General features: G+C 62.2%; 1 protein-coding gene and 1 long non-coding RNA gene across 2 annotated transcripts; both read left to right on the top strand.

Annotated features, from left to right (window-relative positions):
* Nucleotides 1–1,570: 1,570 nt before the first annotated feature.
* LOC138684076 (reticulocalbin-3-like) lies at nt 1,571–18,187 on the top strand (the record flags this gene model as incomplete). Its single annotated transcript, XM_069777796.1, has 9 exons — nt 1,571–1,671; nt 2,182–2,326; nt 2,519–2,594; nt 6,550–6,756; nt 12,835–13,025; nt 14,778–14,950; nt 15,058–15,118; nt 16,754–16,953; nt 17,911–18,187. Coding segments are annotated over 9 exons (1,262 nt in total), but the record flags the coding sequence as incomplete, so codon positions are not given.
* LOC138684073 (uncharacterized) lies at nt 3,378–4,745 on the top strand. The gene is made up of 3 exons (XR_011323527.1): nt 3,378–3,814; nt 4,026–4,145; nt 4,379–4,745. It is a non-coding gene; the product is annotated as an uncharacterized lncRNA (long non-coding RNA).
* Nucleotides 18,188–18,581: the final 394 nt, after the last annotated feature.

The following is an 18,581-nucleotide window of genomic DNA, read 5'->3' as shown; positions in this document are numbered from 1 at the left end:
GTATAACTCAGCACAGCCCAGTGTAACCAGTACACCCCAATATAACCCAGCACAGCCTGGTACAGCCCAGTATAACCCAGCACAGCCCAGTATAACCCAGTCCAGCCCAGTACCACCCAGTATAACCCAGTCCAGCCCAGTACCACCCAGTATAACCCAGCACAGCCTGGTACAGCCCAGCATAACCCAGTATAACCCAGCACAGCCCAGTATAACCCAGCATAACCTGGTACAGACCAGCATAACCCAGTATAACCCAGTACAGCCCAGTACAGCCTAGTACCACCCAGCACAGCCCAGTATAACCCAGTATAACCCAGTCCAGCCCAGTACCACCCAGTGTAACCCAGCATAGCCCAGCATAACCAGTACACCCTAGCATAACCCAGCATAGCCCAGTACAGCCCAGCATAGCCCAGTATAGCCTGGTATAGCCCAGTCCAGCCCAGTATAGCCCAGCATAGCCCAGTACAACCTAGTCCAGCCCAGCACCACCCAGTATAACCCAGCACAGCCCAGTAGAACCCAGCATAGCCCAGTACCATCCAGTACAGTCTGGTCCTGAGCAGTGGACCCCCCAGTACAACCCTATCCATCCCAGTATAACCCAGTCCATCCCAGTATAACCCTATCCATCCCAGTATAAACCAGTCCAGTGCAGTATGGCCTCCAGTCAGCCCAGTCCATCCCAGTATAACCCAGTCCATCCCAGTATAACCCAGTCCAGTGCAGTATGGCCTCCAGTCAGCCCAGTATATCCCAGTATAACCCCTGCCCATCCCAGTATAAACCAGTCCAGTGCAGTATGGCCTCCAGTCAGCCCAGTATAACCCAGTCCATCCCAGTATAAACCAGTCCAGTGCAGTATGGCCTCCAGTCAGCCCAGTATATCCCAGTATAACCAGTATACCCCAGACCATCCCAGTATAACCCGGTCCAGCCTAGTATAGACTCAGTCCAGAGCAGCACAGCCCCCAGTCTACTCCAGTATATCCCAGTATAACCCAGTTCAGCCCAGTATAGCCCAGTATACCCCAGTCCATCCCAGTATAAACTGGTCCAGCCCAGTATAGACTCAGTCCAGTGCAGCACAGTGCCCAGTCTAGCCCAGTATATCCCAGTATACCGCAGTCCAGGCCAGTATGCCACAGTCCATCCCAGTCTAAACCAGTCTAGCCCAGTATGCCACAGTCCATCCCAGTCCAGCCTGGTATAATCTGGTCCAGGCCAGTACGGACTCAGTCCAGTGCAGCACAGCCTCCAGTATGTCCCAGTATACCCCAGTCCAGGCCAGTCAAGCCCAGTGTAGCCTGGTCCAGGCCAGTATAAACCAGTGCAGCCCAGTATAGACTCAGTCCAGTGCAGCACAGCCCTCAGTCTAGTCCAGTATATCCCAGTAGAACCCAGTTGAGCCCAGTAAAAACTGGTCTAGCCCAGTATAACCCAGTCCACCCCAGGATAAACCAGTGCAGCCCAGTATATCCCAGTATAACCCAGTCCATCCCAGGATAAACCAGTCCGGCCCAGTATAGACTCAGTCCAGTGCAGCACAGCACCCAGTCTTGTCCAGTACATCCCAGTATAACGCAGCAGACCCCAGTGCAGCCCAGTACATCCCAGTATAACCCAGCATATCCCAGTCCAGTGCAGCACAGCCCTCAGTCTAGTGCAGTATATCCCAGTATAACCCAGTATAAACTGGTCTAGCCCAGTATAGACTCAGTCCAGTGCAGCACAGCACCCAGTCTCATCCAGTAGATCCCAGTATAACGCAGTAGACCCCAGTGCAGCCCAGTGCAGCCCAGTATAACCCAGCATATCCCAGTATAACCCAGTCCATCCCAGGATAAACCAGTCCATCCCAGGATAAACCAGTCCGGCCCAGTATAGACTCAGTCCAGTGCAGCACAGCACCCAGTCTCGTCCAGTACATCCCAGTATAACTCAGTAGACCCCAGTGCAGCCCAGTACATCCCAGTAGACCCCAGTGCAGCCCAGTACATCCCAGTATGGCCCAGCATATCCCAGTGCAGCCCAGTGCAGCCCAGTATAACCCAGCATATCCCAGTATAACCCAGTCCATCCCAGGATAAACCAGTCCATCCCAGGATAAACCAGTCCGGCCCAGTATAGACTCAGTCCAGTGCAGCACAGCACCCAGTCTCGTCCAGTACATCCCAGTATAACTCAGTAGACCCCAGTGCAGCCCAGTACATCCCAGTAGACCCCAGTGCAGCCCAGTACATCCCAGTATGGCCCAGCATATCCCAGTGCAGCCCAGTCCAGCCCAGTATAACCCAGTCCGGCCCAGTCCCGGCCCAGTCCGGTACAGTAATGCCCCCCAGTACACCCCAGTATAGCCCAGTCCCCCTCCAGCCCCGCCCCCCCCTCACTTTGGGGCGAAAAACTCTTTTTTCGGGCAAAAGAACTTTCTCCCGCAGCAACGTGGCGGGCGGCAGCCAATGGGCGCGCGGCGCGAGCTGCCCCCACGTGGGCACGGCGGCTCCTGATTGGTCAGGGGGGCAGCGAGGAGGGAGGGGCCGGGCGGGCGGGGGCCGCAACGACCCCCCCGGGTCGGGCCAGGACGGGGAGAGGTGGGAAGATGGCGGCGGGGGGGTCCCGGGGGGGTCTTAGAGGGGTTTGGGGGGTCCTGGAGGGGTTTGGGGGGGTCCTGGGGGTCCGGGGAGGGTCCTGGGGGGGGGTTGAGGGGGTCTGGGGGGGTCCTAGAGGGGTTTGGGGGGGGTCTGGGGGGTCCTGGAGGGGCCTGGGGGGGTCCTAGAGGGGTTTGGGGGGGATCTGAGGGGTCCTGGGGGGGGTTTGGGGGGTCCTGGAGGGGTTTGGGGGGTCCGGGGGGGGTCTTGGAGGGGTTTGGGGGGGATCTGGGGGGTCCTGGAGGGGCCTGGGGGGGTTCCTAGAGGGGTTTGGGGGGGATCTGAGGGGTCCTGGGGGGGGTTTGGGGGGTCCTGGAGGGGTTTGGGGGGTCCGGGGGGGGTCCTAGAGGGGTTTGGGGGGGATCTGAGGGGTCTTGGAGGGGCCTAGGGGGGGTCTGGGGGGTCTTGGAGGGGTTTGAGAGGGTCTGGGGGGGTCCTAGAGGGGTTTGGGGGGGATCTGAGGGGTCCTGGGGGGGTTTGGGGGGGATCTGGGGGGTCTTGGAGGGGTTCGGGGAGTCCGGGAGGGTCTTGGAGGGGTTTGAGGGGGTCCTAGAGGGGTTTGGGGGGTCTTGGAGGGGTCCTAGAGGGGTTTGGGGGGGGATCTGGGGGGTCTTGGAGGGGTCTGGGGGGGGTCGGGGGGTGCAGTTGGGGGGCTGGGGGGGCAGTTGGGGGGCTGGGGAGGTAACTGGGGGGCAGCTGGAGGTGGGGGGGGCAGTTGGGGGGCAACTGGGGGCCCTGAGGGGCAGTTGGGGGGCTGGGGGGCATTTTGGGACCGTTTGGAGTCGATTTGGGGGCTGTTTTGGGGTGTATCGGGCCCATTTTGGGGCATCTCCGGTCAGTTTTGGGGTGTCTGGGGCAGTTTTGGGGCGTTTTGGGCCCATTTTGGGCTGTTTCTGGTCGATTTGGGAGCATTTGGGGGGCGGTTTGGGGCACTTTGGGCGCATTTCAGGTTGGTTTTGGGGTGGTTTTGGTCAGTTTTGGGGTGTTTTGGGCTCATTTATGGTCAGTTTGGGGGCATTTTGGGCACCCTCTGTTGGTTTTGGGGTATTTTGGGTCAGTTTTGGTATTTTTGGATGATTAGATGTCTGCTTTGGGGCACTTTGGGCCCATTTTATGTTGGTTTTGGGTCAGTTTTGGGACATTTTAGGGCCATTTACAATCAGGTTTGGGGCATTTTGGGCCCATTTTGTGTTGGTTTTGGTTCGGTTTGGGGGCATTTTGGGGCCATTTTGGGTTGGTTTAGGGCCAGTTTGGGTCAGTTTAGGGGCACTTTTGGCCCATTTTGGACCATCTACGATCAGGTTTGGGGCATTTGGGGCCATTTCAGGTTGGTTTTGGGGCACTTTGGGCCCGTTTTGGACCGTTTACGATCAGGTTTGGGGCCTTTGGGGCCATTTCGGGTTGGTTTAGGGTCAGTTTGTGTCAGTTTTGGGGCACTTTGGGCCCATTTTAGACCGTTTACGATCAGGTTTGGGGCATTTGGGACCATTTTGGGTTGGTTTAGGGGCAGTTTGGGTCAGTTTTGGGGCACTTTCGGCCCATTTTGGACTGTTTACGGTCAGGTTTGGGGCATTTTTGGACCATTTCGTGTTGGTTTAGGATCAGTTTTTGGGGCACTTTGGGCCATTTCAGGTTTGTTTTGGGGCACTTTGTGTCAGTTTTGGGGCACTTTGGGCCCGTTTTGGACCATTTACGATCAGGTTTGGGGCCATTTCATGTTGGTTTAGGGTCCATTTGGGTCAGTTTTGGGGCACTTTGGGCCCATTTTGGACCATTTATGATCAGGTTTGGGGCCATTTCGTGTTGGTTTAGGGTCAGTTTGGGTCAGTTTTGGGTCACTTTCAGCCCATTTTGGGCCATTTACCGTCAAGTTTGGGGCCTTTGGGGCCATTTCGGGTTTGTTTAGGGTCAGTTTGGGTCAGTTTTTGGGCACTTTGGGCCCGTTTTGGACCGTTTACGATCAGGTTTGGGGCATTTGGGGCCATTTCGTGTTGGTTTAGGGGCAGTTTGTGTCAGTTTTGGGGCACTTTGGGCCCGTTTTGGACCATTTACAGTCAGTTTTGGGGCATTTTGGGCCATTTCGTGTTGGTTTAGGGGCAGTTTAGGGGCCCTTTGGGCCCATTTTGGGCCATTTATGATCAGGTTTGGGGCATTTTTGGGCCATTTCGTATTGGTTTAGGGTCAGTTTGGGTCAGTTTTGGGTCACTTTCAGCCCATTTTGGGCCATTGACAGTCAAGTTTGGGGCCTTTGGGGCCATTTCGGGTTTGTTTAGGGTCAGTTTGGGTCAGTTTTTGGGCACTTTGGGCCCGTTTTGGACCGTTTACGATCAGGTTTGGGGCATTTGGGGCCATTTCGTGTTGGTTTAGGGGCAGTTTGTGTCAGTTTTGGGGCACTTTGGGCCCGTTTTGGACCATTTACGGTCAGTTTTGGGGCATTTTGGGCCATTTCGTGTTGGTTTAGGGTCAGTTTAGGGGCCCTTTGGGCCCATTTTGGGCCATTTATGATCAGGTTTGGGGCATTTTTGGGCCATTTCGTATTGGTTTAGGGGCAGTTTGGGTCAGTTTTGGGTCACTTTCAGCCCATTTTGGGCCATTTACAGTCAAGTTTGGGGCCTTTGGGGCCATTTCGGGTTTGTTTAGGGTCAGTTTGGGTCAGTTTTTGGGCACTTTGGGCCCGTTTTGGACCATTTACGGTCAGGTTTGGGGCATTTGGGGCCATTTCGGGTTTGTTTAGGGTCAGTTTGGGTCAGTTTTTGGGCACTTTGGGCCCGTTTTGGACCGTTTACGATCAGGTTTGGGGCATTTGGGGCCATTTCGTGTTGGTTTAGGGGCAGTTTGTGTCAGTTTTGGGGCACTTTGGGCCCGTTTTGGACCATTTACGGTCAGGTTTGGGGCATTTTGGGCCATTTCGTGTTGGTTTAGGGTCAGTTTAGGGGCCCTTTGGGCCCATTTTGGGCCATTTATGATCAGGTTTGGGGCATTTTTGGGCCATTTCGTATTGGTTTAGGGTCAGTTTGGGTCAGTTTTGGGTCACTTTCAGCCCATTTTGGGCCATTGACAGTCAAGTTTGGGGCCTTTGGGGCCATTTCGGGTTTGTTTAGGGTCAGTTTGGGTCAGTTTTTGGGCACTTTGGGCCCGTTTTGGACCGTTTACGATCAGGTTTGGGGCATTTGGGGCCATTTCGTGTTGGTTTAGGGGCAGTTTGTGTCAGTTTTGGGGCACTTTGGGCCCGTTTTGGACCATTTACAGTCAGTTTTGGGGCATTTTGGGCCATTTCGTGTTGGTTTAGGGGCAGTTTAGGGGCCCTTTGGGCCCATTTTGGGCCATTTATGATCAGGTTTGGGGCATTTTTGGGCCATTTCGTATTGGTTTAGGGTCAGTTTGGGTCAGTTTTGGGTCACTTTCAGCCCATTTTGGGCCATTGACAGTCAAGTTTGGGGCCTTTGGGGCCATTTCGGGTTTGTTTAGGGTCAGTTTGGGTCAGTTTTTGGGCACTTTGGGCCCGTTTTGGACCGTTTACGATCAGGTTTGGGGCATTTGGGGCCATTTCGTGTTGGTTTAGGGGCAGTTTGTGTCAGTTTTGGGGCACTTTGGGCCCGTTTTGGACCATTTACGGTCAGTTTTGGGGCATTTTGGGCCATTTCGTGTTGGTTTAGGGTCAGTTTAGGGGCCCTTTGGGCCCATTTTGGGCCATTTATGATCAGGTTTGGGGCATTTTTGGGCCATTTCGTATTGGTTTAGGGGCAGTTTGGGTCAGTTTTGGGGCACTTTGGGCCATTTCGGGCCACGTCAGGTCATCTCCGGGGTTTTTCGGGCCATTTCTAGCCATTTCGGGGGGGCGTTTGGGGCGACTTTTGGGGCATTCGGGGTCCGCTCACCCCCTCCGTTCCCCCCCCAGGATGCTGCGGGGGGGGTGGCTGTGGCTGGCGGTGCTGTGGCTGGCGGGGGGCTCCCCCCCCCCCGAGCGGGGGCTGCGCCGGGACCTGGGGGGGGTCGCCCACGACCACAGCGACGGCTTCGCCTACGACCACGAGGCTTTTTTGGGGCCGGAGGAGGCCAAGACCTTCGACCAGCTCTCGCCCGAGGAGAGCCAGCGACGCCTCGGGTAGGGGGGGGCCCGGGACCCCCAATATCCCGGGACCCCCAATATCCCGGGACCCCCAATATCCCAGGACCCATGCCTTTGGGGGGGACGCAGGACCCCCAATATCCCAGGACCCAGGTGGTCGGGGGGACCCATGCCTGTGGGGGGGACCCAGGACCCCCAATATCCCGGGACCCCTAATATCCCAGGACCCAGGCGTTCGGGGGGGACCCACGCCTTTAGAGGGGGTTTTGGGGGGGTTAGGGGGCATTGGGGGGATGTTGGGGGGGTTTGGCAGCCTTAGAGGTGTTTAGGGGGGTTTGGGTGGGGTGGGGGGTTTTGGGGGGGTTAGGGAGGCATTGGGGATGTTTGGGGGGACGTTGGGGAGGTTTTGGAGGCCTTAGAGGTGTTTTTGGGGGGTTGGGGGGTTTTGGGGGAGTGTTGGGGGTTTTGGGGGGGTTAGGGGGGTTTTAGGGGAGAGTTGGGGGTTTTGGGGGAGAGTTGGGGGGTTTTGGGGGAGAGTTGGGGGTTTTGGGGGGGTTAGGGGGGCATTGGGGATGCTTGGGGGGATGTTGGGGGGGTTTGGCAGCCTTAGAGGTGTTTTGAGGGGTTTAGGGGGGGTTGGGGGGTTTTGGGGGAGAGTTGGGGGGTTTTGGGGGGAGAGTTGGGGGGTTTTGGGGGGGTTAGGGGGGCATTGGGGATGCTTGGGGGGATGTTGGGGGGGTTTGGCAGCCTTAGAGGTGTTTTGAGGGGTTTAGGGGGGGTTGGGGGGTTTTGGGGGAGAGTTGGGGGGTTTTGGGGGGGTTAGGGGGGCATTGGGGATGCTTGGGGGGATGTTGGGGGGGTTTGGCAGCCTTAGAGGTGTTTAGGGGGGTTTGGGGGGGGTGGGGGGTTTTGGGGGGGTTAGGGAGGCATTGGGGATGTTTGGGGGGACGTTGGGGAGGTTTTGGAGGCCTTAGAGGTGTTTTTGGGGGGTTGGGGGGTTTTGGGGGAGTGTTGGGGGGTTTGGGGGAGAGTTGGGGGGTTTGGGGGGGTGGGGGGTTTTGGGGGGGTTAGGGAGGCATTGGGGATGTTTGGGGGGACGTTGGGGAGGTTTTGGAGGCCTTAGAGGTGTTTTTGGGGGGTTGGGGGGTTTTGGGGGAGTGTTGGGGGGTTTGGGGGAGAGTTGGGGGGTTTGGGGGGGTGGGGGGTTTTGGGGGGGTTAGGGAGGCATTGGGGATGTTTGGGGGGACGTTGGGGAGGTTTTGGAGGCCTTAGAGGTGTTTTTGGGGGGTTGGGGGGTTTTGGGGGAGTGTTGGGGGGTTTGGGGGAGAGTTGGGGGGTTTGGGGGGGTGGGGGGTTTTGGGGGGGTTAGGGAGGCATTGGGGATGTTTGGGGGGACGTTGGGGAGGTTTTGGAGGCCTTAGAGGTGTTTTTGGGGGGTTGGGGGGTTTTGGGGGAGTGTTGGGGGGTTTGGGGGAGAGTTGGGGGGTTTGGGGGGGTGGGGGGTTTTGGGGGGGTTAGGGAGGCATTGGGGATGTTTGGGGGGACGTTGGGGAGGTTTTGGAGGCCTTAGAGGTGTTTTTGGGGGGTTGGGGGGTTTTGGGGGAGTGTTGGGGGGTTTGGGGGAGAGTTGGGGGGTTTGGGGGGGTGGGGGGTTTTGGGGGGGTTAGGGAGGCATTGGGGATGTTTGGGGGGACGTTGGGGAGGTTTTGGAGGCCTTAGAGGTGTTTTTGGGGGGTTGGGGGGTTTTGGGGGAGTGTTGGGGGGTTTGGGGGAGAGTTGGGGGGTTTGGGGGGGTGGGGGGTTTTGGGGGGGTTAGGGAGGCATTGGGGATGTTTGGGGGGACGTTGGGGAGGTTTTGGAGGCCTTAGAGGTGTTTTTGGGGGGTTGGGGGGTTTTGGGGGAGTGTTGGGGGTTTTGGGGGGGTTAGGGGGGTTTTAGGGGAGAGTTGGGGGTTTTGGGGGAGAGTTGGGGGGTTTTGGGGGAGAGTTGGGGGTTTTGGGGGGGTTAGGGGGGCATTGGGGATGCTTGGGGGGATGTTGGGGGGGTTTGGCAGCCTTAGAGGTGTTTTGAGGGGTTTAGGGGGGGTTGGGGGGTTTTGGGGGAGAGTTGGGGGGTTTTGGGGGGGTTAGGGGGGCATTGGGGATGCTTGGGGGGATGTTGGGGGGGTTTGGCAGCCTTAGAGGTGTTTTGAGGGGTTTAGGGGGGGTTGGGGGGTTTTGGGGGAGAGTTGGGGGGTTTTGGGGGGAGAGTTGGGGGGTTTTGGGGGGGTTAGGGGGGCATTGGGGATGCTTGGGGGGATGTTGGGGGGGTTTGGCAGCCTTAGAGGTGTTTTGAGGGGTTTAGGGGGGGTTGGGGGGTTTTGGGGGAGAGTTGGGGGGTTTTGGGGGGGTTAGGGGGGCATTGGGGATGCTTGGGGGGATGTTGGGGGGGTTTGGCAGCCTTAGAGGTGTTTAGGGGGGTTTGGGGGGGGTGGGGGGTTTTGGGGGGGTTAGGGAGGCATTGGGGATGTTTGGGGGGACGTTGGGGAGGTTTTGGAGGCCTTAGAGGTGTTTTTGGGGGGTTGGGGGGTTTTGGGGGAGTGTTGGGGGGTTTGGGGGAGAGTTGGGGGGTTTGGGGGGGTGGGGGGTTTTGGGGGGGTTAGGGAGGCATTGGGGATGTTTGGGGGGACGTTGGGGAGGTTTTGGAGGCCTTAGAGGTGTTTTTGGGGGGTTGGGGGGTTTTGGGGGAGTGTTGGGGGGTTTGGGGGAGAGTTGGGGGGTTTGGGGGGGTGGGGGGTTTTGGGGGGGTTAGGGAGGCATTGGGGATGTTTGGGGGGACGTTGGGGAGGTTTTGGAGGCCTTAGAGGTGTTTTTGGGGGGTTGGGGGGTTTTGGGGGAGTGTTGGGGGGTTTGGGGGAGAGTTGGGGGGTTTGGGGGGGTGGGGGGTTTTGGGGGGGTTAGGGAGGCATTGGGGATGTTTGGGGGGACGTTGGGGAGGTTTTGGAGGCCTTAGAGGTGTTTTTGGGGGGTTGGGGGGTTTTGGGGGAGTGTTGGGGGGTTTGGGGGAGAGTTGGGGGGTTTGGGGGGGTGGGGGGTTTTGGGGGGGTTAGGGAGGCATTGGGGATGTTTGGGGGGACGTTGGGGAGGTTTTGGAGGCCTTAGAGGTGTTTTTGGGGGGTTGGGGGGTTTTGGGGGAGTGTTGGGGGGTTTGGGGGAGAGTTGGGGGGTTTGGGGGGGTGGGGGGTTTTGGGGGGGTTAGGGAGGCATTGGGGATGTTTGGGGGGACGTTGGGGAGGTTTTGGAGGCCTTAGAGGTGTTTTTGGGGGGTTGGGGGGTTTTGGGGGAGTGTTGGGGGGTTTGGGGGAGAGTTGGGGGGTTTGGGGGGGTGGGGGGTTTTGGGGGGGTTAGGGAGGCATTGGGGATGTTTGGGGGGACGTTGGGGAGGTTTTGGAGGCCTTAGAGGTGTTTTTGGGGGGTTGGGGGGTTTTGGGGGAGTGTTGGGGGTTTTGGGGGGGTTAGGGGGGTTTTAGGGGAGAGTTGGGGGTTTTGGGGGAGAGTTGGGGGGTTTTGGGGGAGAGTTGGGGGTTTTGGGGGGGTTAGGGGGGCATTGGGGATGCTTGGGGGGATGTTGGGGGGGTTTGGCAGCCTTAGAGGTGTTTTGAGGGGTTTAGGGGGGGTTGGGGGGTTTTGGGGGAGAGTTGGGGGGTTTTGGGGGGGTTAGGGGGGCATTGGGGATGCTTGGGGGGATGTTGGGGGGGTTTGGCAGCCTTAGAGGTGTTTTGAGGGGTTTAGGGGGGGTTGGGGGGTTTTGGGGGAGAGTTGGGGGGTTTTGGGGGGAGAGTTGGGGGGTTTTGGGGGGGTTAGGGGGGCATTGGGGATGCTTGGGGGGATGTTGGGGGGGTTTGGCAGCCTTAGAGGTGTTTTGAGGGGTTTAGGGGGGGTTGGGGGGTTTTGGGGGAGAGTTGGGGGGTTTTGGGGGGGTTAGGGGGGCATTGGGGATGCTTGGGGGGATGTTGGGGGGGTTTGGCAGCCTTAGAGGTGTTTAGGGGGGTTTGGGGGGGGTGGGGGGTTTTGGGGGGGTTAGGGAGGCATTGGGGATGTTTGGGGGGACGTTGGGGAGGTTTTGGAGGCCTTAGAGGTGTTTTTGGGGGGTTGGGGGGTTTTGGGGGAGTGTTGGGGGGTTTGGGGGAGAGTTGGGGGGTTTGGGGGGGTGGGGGGTTTTGGGGGGGTTAGGGAGGCATTGGGGATGTTTGGGGGGACGTTGGGGAGGTTTTGGAGGCCTTAGAGGTGTTTTTGGGGGGTTGGGGGGTTTTGGGGGAGTGTTGGGGGGTTTGGGGGAGAGTTGGGGGGTTTGGGGGGGTGGGGGGTTTTGGGGGGGTTAGGGAGGCATTGGGGATGTTTGGGGGGACGTTGGGGAGGTTTTGGAGGCCTTAGAGGTGTTTTTGGGGGGTTGGGGGGTTTTGGGGGAGTGTTGGGGGGTTTGGGGGAGAGTTGGGGGGTTTGGGGGGGTGGGGGGTTTTGGGGGGGTTAGGGAGGCATTGGGGATGTTTGGGGGGACGTTGGGGAGGTTTTGGAGGCCTTAGAGGTGTTTTTGGGGGGTTGGGGGGTTTTGGGGGAGTGTTGGGGGGTTTGGGGGAGAGTTGGGGGGTTTGGGGGGGTGGGGGTTTTGGGGGGGTTAGGGAGGCATTGGGGATGTTTGGGGGGACGTTGGGGAGGTTTTGGAGGCCTTAGAGGTGTTTTTGGGGGGTTGGGGGGTTTTGGGGGAGTGTTGGGGGGTTTGGGGGAGAGTTGGGGGGTTTGGGGGGGTGGGGGGTTTTGGGGGGGTTAGGGAGGCATTGGGGATGTTTGGGGGGACGTTGGGGAGGTTTTGGAGGCCTTAGAGGTGTTTTTGGGGGGTTGGGGGGTTTTGGGGGAGTGTTGGGGGGTTTGGGGGAGAGTTGGGGGGTTTGGGGGGGTGGGGGGTTTTGGGGGGGTTAGGGAGGCATTGGGGATGTTTGGGGGGACGTTGGGGAGGTTTTGGAGGCCTTAGAGGTGTTTTTGGGGGGTTGGGGGGTTTTGGGGGAGTGTTGGGGGGTTTGGGGGAGAGTTGGGGGGTTTGGGGGGGTGGGGGGTTTTGGGGGGGTTAGGGAGGCATTGGGGATGTTTGGGGGGACGTTGGGGAGGTTTTGGAGGCCTTAGAGGTGTTTTTGGGGGGTTGGGGGGTTTGGGGGAGAGTTGGGGGGTTTGGGGGGGTGGGGGGTTTTGGGGGGGTTAGGGAGGCATTGGGGATGTTTGGGGGGACGTTGGGGAGGTTTTGGAGGCCTTAGAGGTGTTTTTGGGGGGTTGGGGGTTTTGGGGGAGTGTTGGGGGGTTTGGGGGAGAGTTGGGGGGTTTGGGGGGGTGGGGGGTTTTGGGGGGGTTAGGGAGGCATTGGGGATGTTTGGGGGGACGTTGGGGAGGTTTTGGAGGCCTTAGAGGTGTTTTTGGGGGGTTGGGGGGTTTGGGGGAGAGTTGGGGGGTTTGGGGGGGTGGGGGTTTTGGGGGGGTTAGGGAGGCATTGGGGATGTTTGGGGGGACGTTGGGGAGGTTTTGGAGGCCTTAGAGGTGTTTTTGGGGGGTTGGGGGGTTTTGGGGGAGTGTTGGGGGGTTTGGGGGAGAGTTGGGGGGTTTGGGGGGGTGGGGGGTTTTGGGGGGGTTAGGGAGGCATTGGGGATGTTTGGGGGGACGTTGGGGAGGTTTTGGAGGCCTTAGAGGTGTTTTTGGGGGGTTGGGGGGTTTTGGGGGAGTGTTGGGGGGTTTGGGGGAGAGTTGGGGGGGTTAGGGGGGTTTTAGGGGAGAGTTGGGGGGTTTTGGGGGAGAGTTGGGGGTTTTGGGGGAGAGTTGGGGGGTTTTGGGGGGGTTAGGGGGGCATTGGGGATGCTTGGGGGGATGTTGGGGGGGTTTGGCAGCCTTAGAGGTGTTTTGAGGGGTTTAGGGGGGGTTGGGGGGTTTTGGGGGAGAGTTGGGGGGTTTTGGGGGAGAGTTGGGGGTTTTGGGGGGGTTGGGGGGCATTGGGGATGCTTGGGGGGGGTTGGCAGCTTTAGAGGTGTTTTGGGGGGATTAGGGAGTTTGGGGGGGGTTTGGGGGTGCCCTGACCCCCCCCTTCCCCCCCCCCAAGGCTGCTGGTGGGTCTGATCGACGGGGACGGGGACGGGAACGTGTCGGTGTCGGAGCTGCGGGGCTGGATCGAGCGGACGCAGCGTCGGGCGCGGGAGGAGAGCCTGCGGCGGGGCTGGCAGCGCTACGACCGCGACGGCGACGGCGTCGTGACATGGGACGAGTATCGGGGGGAGGCCTACGGACCCCCAGGTGAGGCGGGGGACGGGGTAAACCCCCCCCCCCCACCAGGGTGGGAAGTTGGGGGGGGTCTTCTGGATGCCTTGGTTCCTTTGGGGGGTGCAGGGGGGGGTTATGGGGGTCTCCTGGGTGCCTGGGTCCCTTTTGGGGGGTTTATGGGGGTCTCCTGGGTGCCTGGGGGGGGTTTATGGGGGTCTCCTGGGTGCCTGGGTCCTCCGGGGGGGTTTATGGGGGTCTCCTGGGTGCCTGGGGGGGGTTTATGGGGGTCTCCTGGGTGCCTGGGTCCCTTTTGGGGGGTTTATGGGGGTCTCCTGGGTGCCTGGGTCCTCTGGGGGGGGGTTATGGGGGTCTCCTGGGTGCCTGGGGGGGGTTTATGGGGGTCTCCTGGGTGCCTGGGTCCCTTTTGGGGGGTTTATGGGGGTCTCCTGGGTGCCTGGGTCCTCTGGGGGGGGTTATGGGGGTCTCCTGGGTGCCTGGGGGGGGGGTTTATGGGGGTCTCCTGGGTGCCTGGGGGGGGTTTGGGGGGTCTCCTGGGTGCCTGGGGGGGCTTTATGGGGGTCTCCTGGGTGCCTGGGTCCCTTGGGGGGGTTTATGGGGGTCTCCTGGGTGCCTTGGGGGGGGGTTTATGGGGGTCTCCTGGATGGCTGGGTCCCTTGGGGGGGGGGCTTATGGGGGTCTCCTGGGTCCCTTTTGGGGGGTTTATGGGGGTCTCCTGGGTGCCTGGGGGGGGTTTATGGGGGTCTCCTGGGTGCCTGGGTCCTCCGGGGGGGTTTATGGAGGTCTCCTGGGTGCCTGGGGGGGGTTTATGGGGGTCTCCTGGGTGCCTGGGTCCCTTTTGGGGGGTTTATGGGGGTCTCCTGGGTGCCTGGGTCCTCGGGGGGGGTTATGGGGGTCTCCTGGGTGCCTGGGGGGGGTTTGGGGGGTCTCCTGGGTGCCTGGGGGGGCTTTATGGGGGTCTCCTGGGTGCCTGGGTCCCTTGGGGAGGTTTATGGGGGTCTCCTGGGTGCCTTGGGGGGGGGTTTATGGGGGTCTCCTGGATGGCTGGGTCCCTTGGGGGGGGGGGCTTATGGGGGTCTCCTGGGTCCCTTTTGGGGGGTTTATGGGGGTCTCCTGGGTGCCTGGGGGGGGTTTATGGGGGTCTCCTGGGTGCCTGGGTCCTCCGGGGGGGTTTATGGAGGTCTCCTGGGTGCCTGGGGGGGGGGTTTGTGGGGGTCTCCTGGGTGCCTGGGGGGGGTTTGGGGGGTCTCCTGGGTGCCTGGGGGGGCTTTATGGGGGTCTCCTGGGTGCCTGGGTCCCTTGGGGGGGTTTATGGGGGTCTCCTGGGTGCCTTGGGGGGGGGTTTATGGGGGTCTCCTGGGTCCCTTTTGGGGGGTTTATGGGGGTCTCCTGGGTGCCTGGGTCCTCTGGGGAGGTTTATGGGGGTCTCCTGGGTGCCTGGGTCCCTTGGGGGGGTTTATGGGGGTCTCCTCGGTGCCTGGGTCCCTTGGGGGGGTTTATGGGGGTCTCCTGGGTCCCTTTTGGGGGGTTATGGGGGTCTCCTGGGTCCTCTGAGGGGTTTTAGGGGGGTCTCCCAGATGCCTGGGTCCCTTGGGGGGGCTTATGGGGGTCTCCCAGACACCTGGGTCCCCTGTGGGGGGGTGCGGGGGGGTCCCAAACGCCTGGGTCCCCTCAGAACGGGGTGCCCAGACTCCTGGGTCCCTTGGGGGGGGTTTCCATAGGGCTCCTGGATGCCTGGGTCACCCCCCCCTCACTCCCCCCCCCCAGGGGATGATTTTGGGGGGACGCAGCACCCCGAGACCTACCGTCGGCTGCTGTCGCGGGACGAGCGGCGATTCCGGGCGGCCGACGGGGACGGGGACGGCGCTGCCGACCGCGCCGAATTCGCCGCCTTCCTCCACCCCGAGGACTTCGAGCACATGAGGACCCTCGTGGTGACGGTCGGTGGGGGGGGGACGGACGGGGACACCCCCCCACCCTGGGGGCGAGCGGGATGCCTGGGGTTCATGTGTGTGTCCCCCCCCACCACTTTTTTTTTTTTTTGCAGGAGACGATGGAGGACATGGACAAGGACGGGGACGGCTTCGTCCAGGAGGACGAGTACATCGGTGGGCCACGACCCCCGGGTCCCTTTTTTGGGGGGGGCCCAGACCCCCGGGTCCCTTTTTGGGGGGGTCCCCAGACCCCTGGGACCCCCATCACCCTTAATCTGGGACCCCTGGGATCCCTTTGGGGAGGGGGTGTTTGTAGCCTGGGTCCCTAATTAGCCCTAACGCCCAGACCCCTGGGTCCCTTTTTTGGGGGGGGGGCAGACCCCAGGGTCCCCCATCACCCTTCAACTGGGACCCCTGGGACCCCTTTGGGGAGGGTGTGGCCTGGGTCCCTAATTAGCCCCAACCCCTGGGTCCTTAATTAGCCCTAACCCCCAGACCCCTGGGTGCCCTTTGGGGGTCGCCCCCAGACTCCTGGGTCCCTTTTAGGGGGGGTCCCAGACCCCTGGGTCCCTTTTGGGGTGCCCCCAGACCCCTGGGTGCCCTTTTGGGGGGTCCCAGAACCCTGGGTCCCTTTTGGGGTGCCCCCAGACCCCTGGGTCCCTTTTGGGGGGGTCCCCAGACCCCTGGGTGCCCTTTGGGGGTTGCCCCCAGACCCCTGGGTGCCCTTTTGGGGTGCCCCCAGACCCCTGGGTCCCTTTTGGGGGGGTCCCCAGACCCCTGGGTGCCCTTTGGGGGTCGCCCCCAGACTCCTGGGTCCCTTTTGGGGGGGTGCCCAGACCCCCGGGTCCCTTTTGGGGGGGTGCCCAGACCCCTGGGTGCCCTTTGGGGGTTGCCCCCAGACCCCTGGGTCCCTTTTGGGGGGTGCCCCCAGACCCCTGGGAGCCCTTTTGGGGGGGCCCCCAGACCCCTGGGTGCCCTTTGGGGGTCGCCCCCAGACTCCTGGGTCCCTTTTAGGGGGGGTCCCAGACCCCTGGGTCCCTTTTGGGGTGCCCCCAGACCCCTGGGTGCCCTTTTGGGGGGTCCCAGAACCCTGGGTCCCTTTTGGGGTGCCCCCAGACCCCTGGGTCCCTTTTGGGGGGGTCCCCAGACCCCTGGGTGCCCTTTGGGGGTTGCCCCCAGACCCCTGGGTGCCCTTTTGGGGTGCCCCCAGACCCCTGGGTCCCTTTTGGGGGGGTCCCCAGACCCCTGGGTGCCCTTTGGGGGTCGCCCCCAGACTCCTGGGTCCCTTTTGGGGGGGTGCCCAGACCCCCGGGTCCCTTTTGGGGGGGTGCCCAGACCCCTGGGTGCCCTTTGGGGGTTGCCCCCAGACCCCTGGGTCCCTTTTGGGGGGTGCCCCCAGACCCCTGGGAGCCCTTTTGGGGGGGCCCCCAGACCCCTGGGTGCCCTTTGGGGGTTGCCCCCAGACCCCTGGGTCCCTTTTGGGGGGTGCCCCCAGACCCCTGGGAGCCCTTTTGGGGGGGCCCCCAGACCCCTGGGTGCCCTTTGGGGGTTGCCCCCAGACCCCTGGGTCCCTTTTGGGGGGTGCCCCCAGACCCCTGGGAGCCCTTTTGGGGGGGCCCCCAGACCCCTGGGTGCCCTTTGGGGGTCGCCCCCAGACTCCTGGGTCCCTTTTGGGGGGGTCCCCAGACCCCTGGGTCCCTTTTGGGGGGTGCATAGCCTGTGTCCCTCATTAGCCCCAACCCTTTTTTTGGGGGGGGGGGGTACCTCCTGGGTCCCCAGGGTGCTGACGGCGTGCCCCCCCCCCCCCAGCGGAGCTGTACGCGGGACCCCCGGGCGCCCCCGAACCCGAGTGGGTGCAGGAGGAGCGGACGCAATTCCGACGGGGACGGGACCGGGACGGGGACGGACGGCTGGACCCCGCCGAGGTGGGACACTGGCTGCGCCCCCCCAGCGCCGACTGGGCGGGGGTCGAGGCCACCCACCTCGTGCACCACTCCGACCTCGATAAGGTGACACCCCCCCCCCACGACCCCCCCCCTTCCCAAAATCACCCGGACCCCTGGGTTCCTCTGGCGGGGGGGGGGGAAGAACCTGCACCTCCGGGTCCCTTGGGGGGAATGGCAGAGCGCCCAGATGTGGGGGGAGAGCCCAGATGTGGGGGGGGGGAATCTGCACCCGTGGGTCCCTGGGGGGGACGACAGAGAGAGCCCAGATGTGTGTGGGGGGGGGGGAACCAGCACCCATGGGTCCCTGGGGGGGGGGGGACAGAGAACCCAGATGTGGTGGTGGGGGGAGAATCTGCACCCATGGGTCCCTTGGGGGGGACACGACAGAGAGCCCAGATGTGGTTGGGGGGGGGACAGAGAACCCAGATGTGGGGGGGTGGATGGGGAGAGCCCAGATGTGGTGGTGGGGGGGAACCTGTACCCATGGGTCCCTGGGGGGGGACGACAGAGAACCCAGATGTGGGTGGGGGGGGCACAGAGAGCCCAGATGTGGTTGGGGGGGGAGAATCTGCACCCATGGGTCCCTGGGGGGGGGACAGGACAGAGAGCCCAGATGTGGTGGGGGGGTGGATGGGGAGAGCCCAGATGTGGTGGTTGGGGGGGGGGGGAAACCTGTACCCATGGGTCCCTGGGGGGGACACACAGAGCCCAGATGTGGTGGTTGGGGGGGGGGGGGGGGGAACCTGCACCCATGGGTCCCTGGGGGGGGGGCAGAGAGCCCAGATGTGGTTGGGGGGGGGGGGAATCTGCACCCATGGGTCCCTGGGGGGGGGGGGGGCAGAGAGCCCAGATGTGGTTGGGGGGGGGAAATCTGCACCCATGGGTCCCTTGGGGGGGGATAGAGAGCCCAGATGTGGTGGGGGGGACCCTGGGGGATGCCCCCAGGTGGGGCGATGTGAACCCCTGGGGTCCTGTCGTGTCCCCCCCCCCCATGACACCCCCCCCCCTCGCCCCCCCCAGGACGGTCAGCTGACCAAGGCCGAGATCCTGGGCAACTGGCAGATGTTCGTGGGTAGCCAGGCCACCAACTACGGCGAGGACCTGGAGCGACCCCACGATGAGCTCTGACCCCCCCCGGACACGGGGGGGCCCCCCCCGTGTGTGTGTGTGTGTGTACCCCGACCCTGGGGTCCCTCCCTGTGGTGGGGGACAGATAAGGGACATTTATTTTTTTTGGTGGGGGGGGCTCCATCTGTGCAGGGAATAAAGATCTGGGGGTCACCCCCCCTCCCCCAAACCTGCCTCAGCAGTGATGGGGACCCCCCCGGGGACATTGGGGACCCCCCCAGGACAATAAGGATGCCCTAAAGGACACTGGGGACCCCCAGGGGACATTGGGGACCCCCCCCCGGGACAAAAAGGACGCCCTAAGGGACACTGGGGACCCCCCCAGGACAATAAGGATGCCCTAAGGGACACTGGGGACCCCCCCGGGGACATTGGGACCCCCCCCCAGTGACACTGGGGGCACCCAGGGGACATTGGGGACCCCCCCGGGGACAGCACAGACCCCCCCCAAGACATTGGGGACCCCCCCCAGGACATTGGGGACCCCCAGGTGACAGTAGGGGACACTGAGCCTGCCCCCCCCCCCCCGGGGACCCCAAAGGGACACTGGGGACCCTGAGGAC

Source organism: Haliaeetus albicilla, unplaced genomic scaffold, assembly GCF_947461875.1.
Source record: "Haliaeetus albicilla unplaced genomic scaffold, bHalAlb1.1 scaffold_173, whole genome shotgun sequence".
NCBI lineage: Eukaryota > Metazoa > Chordata > Aves > Accipitriformes > Accipitridae > Haliaeetus > Haliaeetus albicilla.
This window is presented reverse-complemented; position numbering and strand designations above follow the sequence as displayed.